The sequence below is a fragment of the Hylobates moloch genome, unplaced genomic scaffold (assembly GCF_009828535.3).
Source record: "Hylobates moloch isolate HMO894 unplaced genomic scaffold, HMol_V3 SCAFFOLD_1, whole genome shotgun sequence".
Lineage (NCBI taxonomy): Eukaryota > Metazoa > Chordata > Mammalia > Primates > Hylobatidae > Hylobates > Hylobates moloch.
In genome coordinates, this window is record NW_026652276.1 from 215,939,816 (window position 1) to 215,949,195 (window position 9,380).

The 9,380-nt window shown below is 38.7% G+C and overlaps 1 protein-coding gene across 7 annotated transcripts in view; it reads left to right on the forward strand.

Annotated features, from left to right (window-relative positions):
- Window positions 1–9,057, forward strand: part of CALD1 (caldesmon 1) — a 193,905-nt gene extending 184,848 nt beyond the window's left edge. For 4 of the 7 annotated variants that reach the window (XR_004371240.2, XR_004371238.2, XR_004371239.2 and 1 more), the window contains 3 exons: window positions 929–1,043; window positions 3,401–3,481; window positions 6,440–9,057. Coding sequence is in view for 3 of the 7 variants with exons in the window: in XM_032761808.2 (XP_032617699.1) it covers window positions 3,401–3,481; window positions 6,440–6,445 (87 nt within the window). In the remaining 4 variants the exon portion in view is untranslated. The remainder of the gene's footprint in view (window positions 1–928; window positions 1,044–3,400; window positions 3,482–6,439) is intronic. The other 3 variants (XM_032761808.2, XM_032761807.2, XM_032761809.2) reach the window with 1 other exon arrangement.
- Window positions 9,058–9,380: the final 323 nt, after the last annotated feature.

The window sequence follows — 9,380 nt, forward strand, 5'->3', positions numbered from 1 at the left end:
TGGCAGTGTATATAAGTTTTGTGGTTCCATACCAGTGATTATTAACCCTTTTTGAATTATGAACCCCTTTAAAACCTAATGAAATTTAAGACCCTCTCCCCCAAAATACACATAAAAAAACAGGCAGTCAATGGACCTACTGAGTAACTCTCAAGATAGTAAGTAAGAAGAGAAAGATCTATGTTTCCCTCTTTGATAAGTATGAAATATTTGGAGATGATAATTTTTGCACATTTATGATATTTGCAATCTTTCATTTTTGTAGCAGATTATACTCAAAAATTTGATCCAGAACTTGGCCCCTATTCTTTCATCGGCACTTTAACGTGTAAACTTAAAAGTTTACCATCATCTGTATGACATCCTAATGAGGTTAAAAAGATAAAATTCAGTTATTATTATGATAGGTATAACTGTATCCAGGTTTCCACAGCAAAAACAAAACAAAACATACACGATGTTCTGGGGTTATTGACAGCCTCCTAAAAAAAAAAAAAAAAGGTATTGCAGAGAAATTACAAAATCATTGCCTGCTTTACCTACTAATTCGTATGTGACTTGCTAGATCACCCCCTAGAGGGTGAAGAAAAGGAAAGAAGAACATGGCAGTTGGTATAGATTTTAGTGAGATCCTTCTTGCCATTAGATTTTGTAGACTAGTGTGGCTTCCTGAATGAGAACCAGATGGAAGAAAGTTCTATGAAATCAATGTTGTAAATACACCAGATTGCTACTGGGATATCCCTTGCTATTTGTGGGTAGAATTTATAGGATTTCAGTGTAACTTTGTAACTGCAATTCAATTCTGAGTATGTCTGTTTGAGCTGGTTTGTCTATTCTCTGTGTCTAAACTGCATGTTACACAGCAATTAAAAAGCTAATTTGTCTTTCTTTTTGTTTAAAAAAAAACCAACAATGTCTTTCTCAGCTGACCTTCTGTTCCTCACTCTTTGGTCTCTGGTTGATTGGAAACCTGCTTCTCCTGCCTTCATTTCTCCCTCTTCTTCCGGAGTGGGTCTTTCTCTAAAATGTAGTCTGGTCAGGTAATTCCATTTATATTTCCCCTTTGATTTAAAATGCCAACTTATAACTCGGATGTTAATATTTTCTTAAAAGGACTCTTTAAACTCTTTAAGTGATCTCGAAAGATCCATTGGCAGGATTTATGGGAAGTGCAATCCATTTTCTTAGATAGAAAAACGTGCATGAGAAGGAAAAATATTTGTCTCATATGAATCAAATAAACAAAGCGATAATAGCTGCTTTCCCGAGCTTCCCTAAGCATTTTCCTAATTATAGTTTCCAAAATTTTAAAACAGTCTTCCAGACAGCTTGGCAGCTTTCACCTACGCTGGCAAATGTAGTGGAATTCTACAAAAATAATCTGATTTGTTGCTTAATGGCTCCAAGTTAAATAGGTGTAACTCTCTAATATCAGGAATTCATGACACAGAGGAAATCCAGAAACTCAGTAAAGTTTAGGCAAATCTGAAATGCTTCACAGGTATCATTTAACTGTGCATTTTCAGTGTTACAATCTCAATACTATCTATCAGAAATACGTCCATTTAGATCAGTGTCCATGGGTAAATGCAATTGCTGTTAGCTTTGCCTTCCTCCTGAGAAAAGGGTTTGCCAAGATAAGCATTACTATTTCAGTAAAACACATTTATTTTCTACAAAATACCTTTTGCCAAGTACTAATATAAGCAAATGCTGGAAGAAAAGTAAATTGAAACAGAAATTTGGATCCTTATCCAAATGAAATTAATTATGAGGTAGTAAATAAAGACTCTAAGCTATATAACTGTTATCGATCATATTTTAGTGTTTCCATCCCAAGATTTCCACATGTTCTTACACGTCATCAGCTGTCAACTTCTCGCATGGGTTCAATTTGTGATGAATGTTTATATTTGCTAGGTTCTACTGATCCACTTCTGAATTACCCACTTCCCCCTCAGGAGACACAAAATGATTTTAGGGTGAGGAAAGTGCTGCTAGAAAAGGGACTTTGTGGATGGGCACAGTGGCTCACACCTGTAATCCCAGCACTTTGAGAGGCTGAGGCGGGCAGATCATGAGGTCAGGAGATCGAGACCATCCTGGCTAACATGGTGAAACCCGACCTCTACTAAAAATACAAAAATTAGCTGAGCGTGGTGGCTTGTGCCTGTAATCTCAGCTACTCGGGAGGCTGAGGCAGGAGAATCACTTGAACCCGGGAGTCAGAGGTTGCAGTGAGCCGAGATCGCGCCACTGCACTCCAGCCTGGGCGACAGAGCAAGACTGTCTCAAAAAAGAAAAAGAAAAAAGAAAAGTGACTTTGTTTGGGCTGCCCGGCAACGGATCCCAAGATAGTGATTCCAGAGCAAGTTGTTTACATGGAGGTGAAGAAAACCCTACAGGGGCTGAGGTTGGGAGGAGGCAGCCTGCACAGAAGGTATTATTAAGCAAGTCCCCACATGGACTGTTAAACCTTAATCCCATGGAGGAAATCCTGGAAGCCACCAAAGAACACATACTTCAGAGTTACCCAAGCTGAGGCGAGAGTGAGCCTGAAAATAATACTGCACCAACATTCACCAGTCAGCCATTGAGGACTGTTCCTGGGGATGTTATAATAATTCTTTGAACTTTCCAGCCTGCCTCCTGGGCAGGCAAAACAGGCATCTGTACCCAGAGAAAGTCCCTAGGCAGAGAAGTGCCGTGTGGGTAGTTAGCAGTCGAGCTGGTGTGCACTAAAGTAGTAAGGGCTGGGGGAAAAGAGGTGAGTACAAATTGAGTTCATCTGTGAGGCAGGAAATGCTTATCAAACCCCAAATTAATTTTTAAATAACCTATGATCTATTGACTTGTAAGAGTACAGAAATTTAAAATGAGGCTACATTATTTTAAACATGCTCCTGTTTCGCTTTTACTGATCAATAAACAGTAAGTCCTTAGGAAAGGGCAAGGACCCAGACAGAGGCTATAGTTCCAGCCCATTCTCATATCATAAGACATGTCACGGTCTATATAAAATCAAACAACAGCTAACCCCATCTCTACTAAAAATACAAAAAAAATTAGCCGGGCATGGTGGCACACACCTGTAATCCCAGCTACTCGAGAGGCTGAGGCAGGAGAATCACTTGAACCCAGTAGACGGAGGTTGCAGTGAGCCAAGATCATGCCACTACACTCCAGCCTGGGCTACAGAGTGAGACTCTGTCTCATAAAAAAATAAAAAAATCAAACAACAGCTGATGGTCCTTTCAATTCCATTTCAGATCACTGGGGTAAAGTGTATTAAACAACAAACTGATTCAAATAAACAATAGACGTGGCCATTTATTTAGAGCTGGCTAGAAAATATAAATGGCCACCTATCGATGTTTTTCTGCTTTCTCTTTATTAGGACTTGAGACCAGGAGACGTATCCAGCAAGCGGAACCTCTGGGAAAAGCAATCTGTGGATAAGGTCACTTCCCCCACTAAGGTAATCTATTGGGAGGACTAGTATTTCAGAGGTTTGTTTTCCTGATGTATGCTGTAGTATAATGTCCTGGAGTCAGATGAGAAATATCACTGACCTACAGATCTTTGCCTGCACACCCATCAGTGTCTAAAAGACCAGTACATAACACAGTGAAAGGAAAAGTGCATTGCAAGTTTGTCAGTCATACAACATAAACAGCCCAAATCCATGGAATTGTTCTCAGTAAGACATCCTCAATACACCACAGTGGTAGGAACGTTGGCAGCAGAAGGCTGTATGGGATACCATGGTCTACGTTTCCTTACAAGGTCCCAGCTTGGTGACACAGTCATTTAAAAATCACTTGGGGAAAACATCTGTTTCCCTGAGTGTTTCCAAAATTACTTTCTGGAACCATTTTAGATTATATTGCCACTGCCAGCAGCCTAAGACTCAGGGTTGCTATGGCAAAAAAATTAAAATAATATTCAAAAGTAAGGCAACCATTTACCAGCCTATGAAAATGAATGACTAAGAATGATTGGGTTCCTCTTACTTTTAGTCTTCTGGTCAAAGGATATGGTCATTCTTCAGAAAGGAGGCTCTGAAGAACATCTAAATGATGCTTAGACTGCAAATGGGACCCTTTGTGATACAATGAGCTCATTCAACTCCCAACTGTAGCCTTTCCCCATTTCAAGTAATAGACCTAGTCTTCTCCTTCAATAAAAAGAAAATTAAAAAGGGAGAAACTGGAGACCAACAATAAGCAAGGTTAGAACAGGCTGCTTATGGGTTGATTTAAACAGAAGCACTTCGTAAGCAAACTCAGGACTAAAGAGCACATCAACGGCAACTAGAGAATCACTACAATTCACTGCAGGGAGAGAATTACCCTCCCTTTCCTACTTTCTACATGCTCTTAGTTCTGGTGCAGCTACCTAAACATATTACCCCACCTTCACTATTAGCTACGTATTGTGATTTTATTCCATTAAAATCCACTAGCCTTTCTAAGTTATTGCTAAACATATTAAAAGTACCTGCTGGTAATTATCACATTGCAAACTACTAGTGCTACAAGTGAGCACCCCACTATATGCTAGACACTATTCTACCTTCTTACCCTCCATTATTTCATTTGATCCTCCAGTCACCATGTGAGGTAAGTAGTGTATCACTCTCATTTTGCAGCTGAGAAAAATGAGGCATTGAGAGATGAAGTAACTTTCCCAAAGTCACACAGTGAATAAGTAGCATAGCCTGCATTGATACTCCAGCAGTCTGATCTGAGCCTGCATTTTTAACCATTATACATGGTACTTTCTTTTAGGATGCATATTCAGGAGAAAATGTATAGTTGTTCAATTCCTTGTATAATTTTCTCTCGGTGGCAGGGGAGAAAAGAACTTTCTTTGTTATTTTTTAAACAAAGAATGAGCTCATTGACCTAAGCTTTTATGACCTCTCTAGCCTATGCTATTAGCGCATAGCAGGTTTGTCAGCCATGCAATGTAAATAGTCCAAACCTATGGAATGGTTCCCAGGAAGACATTCTCTATACACCACTGTGGGAGGAGCGTTGACAGCAGAAGGCTCTCCTCTCAGACCTCTGAGAGGTATCTGACCTCTCAGAATGGCAGTTCCAGTGTGTATATAGGTTCCTGTCTGAAAAGGGGATGTCAGCTGGCCATAGACCATCATCACCAGTATAATGGAGTCTCTGGATAACATTCCTCCTAGCCAGAGCTCTGGAAAGTGGAACAAAGATGATGTGGAATGGTCAGACTCAGAGAACACCACTCACATACAAACATGAATGGTACTCCCTGGAGTTATGTAGCACCAGGGCAGTACAAGGTAGGAGAGTGACAGTGTGAGTTTTCACGTGCCACTAACCTCTTTCTACAGTAGTAATAATATAACCACCAGACCCAGAACTGAGTTTATGAGGTAGCAGATTAAGTACCTCTTTTGCTTCAAACTGTCAAACTCATTTCTTGTTACTCAGTCATTCCTTAGAAATGAATACAATGAAGACCCTTGAAAATTTGAATTCACAACACTTTAAGATTTCTTAATAGCTTGGCAAAAATTTCTAGCAACTAGCTGAGGGGGAAAGAATGGTATAAGAATAGGACTATAGGTCAGATAAGTCTCATGGGGTAGGGGTGTAAGAATAGGAGGGAGAAAATAGAGATTGCTAGATTAAAAATGGGAGAAAACTAAAGATAAACATCCTCCTTCACCATCATACATTGATGTGGCCCTCACTGAGCTATTCAGTCGCATGTGCCTGTTCTGGAATACACACTGTAGATTTTTGGCTCTTACAGTGGAGCTTAAAAATGAAAAAAAAAAAAAAAAAAGCAACTTACTTGACTCTAAATGCTATAAGCAAGGCCAAAAGTTAAGACAGGAAAAGAGAACATAAAGGAGAAAGACAGGAAGAGGGAAATGAAAAAAATCAGCAGAAGGAAGGATAAAATAAAAGAAGATCCAGCTGGGCGCAGTGGCTCACACCTGTAATTCCAACATTTTGGGAGGCCGAGGCAGGCAGATCACTGGAGGTCAGGAGTTTGAGATCAGCCTGGCCAACATATGGGGAAACCCTGTCTCTACCAAAAATACAAAAATTAGCCAGGCGTGGTGGTGTACGCCTGTAATCCCCAGCTACTCAGGAGGCTGAGATGGGAGAATCGCTTGAATCTGGGAGGCAGAGGTTGCAGTGAGCTGAGATCACACCACTGCACTCCAGCCTGGGTGACAGAGCAAGATTCCATCTCAAAAAAATAAAAAGTAAAATAAAAGATCATATTTGAATGGAATGCCGATAATAATCCTCCCTTTCATAAATATTTATTCCTGCCATACTGTTATTCCTTTTTCTTCTGACTATAAAAACCATCTGCCTGAAACACTGCAGGCTGTCAGTTTCACACTACAGGCTGTCAATTTCAAGTTCTCTTCTCTTGGCAGGTTTGAAACAGTTCCAGAAAGAACCCAAGCTCAAGACGTGGGACGAGCTCAGTTGTAGAGGGCTAATTTGCTCTGTTTTGTATTTATGTTGATTTACTAAATTGGGTTCATTTTCTTTTATTTTTCAATATCCCAATAAACCCATGTATATTATCACTATATTTAATAATCACAGTCTAGAGATGTTCATGGTAAAAGTACTGCCTTTGCACAGGAGCCTGTTTCTAAAGAAACCCATGCTGTGAAATAGAGACTTTTCTACTGATCATCGTAACTCTGTATCTGAGCAGTGATACCAACCACATCTGAAGTCAACAGAAGATCCAAGTTTAAAATTGCCTGCAGAATGTGTGCAGTATCTAGAAAAATGAACCATAGTTTTTGTTTTTTTAAATACAGAAGTCATGTTGTTTCTGCACTTTATAATAAAGCATGGAAGAAATTATCTTAGTAGGCAATTGTAACACTTTTTGAAAGTAACCCATTTCAGATTTGAAATACTGCAATAATGGTTGTCTTTAAAAAAAAAAAGAAATGTACTGTTAAGGTATTACTTTTTTTCATGCTGATGATTCATATCTAAATTACATTATTATGTTAGCTGACAGTGGTACTGATTTTTTAGGTTGGTTGTTTTGTGGATTTCTTTAGTAGTGATAGTAGCCTGAACCACATTTTAGATAACTCAATTATGTATGTATGTGCATACACATATACAAACACACTAATGGTAGAATGCTTTTTTATGTGCTAGACTATTATATTTAGTAGTATGTCATTGTAACTAGCCAATATCACAGCTTTTGAAAAATTAAAAAATCACATTATATTAATATTTCATATTTGCCAACAGAAACATGGCAGATAGGTATCAATATGTTTTCAATGCCTGATGACCTATAAGAAGAAAGTATTGAAAAGAAGAGAGATTAGAAGTGTCACAAGGAGTTGAAATTTTCTTTTTTTTTTTTTTTTTTTTTTTTGAGACAGAGTCTCGCTGTGTCTCCCAGGTTGGAGTGCAGGGGCGCGATCTCAGCTCACTGCAAGCTCTGCCTCCTGGGTTCACGCCATTCTCCTGCCTCAGCCTCCCGAGTAGCTGGGACTACAGGCACCCGCCAACACGCCCGGCTAATTTTTTGTATTTTTAGTAGAAACGGGGTTTCACCGTGTTAGCCAAGATGGTCTCGATCTCCTGACCTCATGATCTGCCCGTCTCGGCCTCCCAAAGTGCTGGGATTACAGGCATGAGCCACCGCGCCCGGCCAGGAGTTGAAATTTTCTAAAAGACATAGTATTTAGTTTATAATTAAATTCATTCTTGAAGTCCAGTGTGAATTTTATTAATGCTATCATCTCGACCAAGCTCAAAGCCTACTTATTAGAAACAATGAAGTTCACAATAGGTCATAAGGTCTCTTCCTTTTTCTAAAATTGAAAGACAAGAAATTTAGTGCCAATATTGTACAGATAGAAATTCCATGTATGAGTCTCAACAAAGACTACCTTTGGCTAAATGTCTGGAAGCAGAGAAGTGAGCAAAATCCAATGTTGAAGAGTCATGACAGTACTTTGATCTTTATATACTCTGAAGCATTTCTTTAAACTTTTCTACCTTTATTTGTCATTGGTACTTATAGTAAGTTGACAATGTGGTGAAATTTCAAAATTATATGTAACTTCTACTAGTCTTACTTTCTCCCCCAAGTCTTTTTTAACTCATGATTTTTACACACACAATCCAGATCTTATTATATAGCCTCTAAGTCTTTATTCTTCACAGTAGATAATGAAAGAGTCCTCCAGTGGCTTGGCAAAATGTTCTGGTATAGCTGGATACATACAGTGGAGTTATATAAACTCATACCTCAGTGGACTTAACCAAAATTGTGTTAGTCTCAATTCCTACCACACTGAGGGAGCCTCCCAAATAACTATTTTCTTATCTACAGTATTCCTCCAGAAGAGCTAACCAGGGCAGGGCTGGCATGAGAAGTGACACCTGCGTTACAAAGTCTATCTTCCTCATAAGTCTGTAAAGAGCAATTGAATCTTCTAGCTTTAGCAAACCTAAGCCAAAGGAAGGAAAGCCACGAAGAATGCAGAAGTCAAACCCTCATGACAGAGTAGGCACAAGTCTACAATAAGCTAAATCAGAATTTACAAATACAAGTGTCCCAGGTAGCATTGACTCCCGTCATTGGAGTGAAATGGATCAAAGTTTGAATTAAGGCCTATGGTGAGGTAACATTGCTTTGTTGTACTTTTGAACAAGAGCTCCTCCTGATCACTATTACCTGTTTTTCTAGAAAATCTAAAGTTCAGAAGAGAATGTATCACTGCTGACTTTTATTCCAATATTTGGATGGAGTAAGTTTTAGGGTAGAATTTTGTTCAGTTTGGATTTAATCTTTTGAAAAGTAAATTCCTTGTTTACTGGTTTGACTATAATTCTCTGTTATCTTTACGAGGTAAAACTGCAAGCTGACTAGCATGTTCTGTGAATCTGCCATTCCTAAAAATTTTATAAACACTTGATATTTTTCACTGATAATGGATCGCTGCAATAAACATATATTGTGAAAATGCATCCACAATAAATGGAATTCCTTCCTGCAAAATGTCTTTTTCTCACTTATTTTTATGTACAATATTGATAGAGGTATGTCTATTATAATAAAGATTATGGCACTGGCACAGTAAAACCTATATTTCAGGTTGAGTCTTGGTTTCACTCTTTAAAGAAGAAAATCATTTTCATATTTTTAAATTATCTAATAAAATATAGAAAATTGGTCTTATGTTGACAACCGACCAAACATGTATGGAAAAGGTTGAAGAGGGATTTTGCAAATCCTTCCTAAAAGAAACTATCGTCCAGGCACAGTGGCTCACGCCTCTAATCCCAGCACTTAGGGAAGCAGGAGGATTGCTTGAGCCCAGG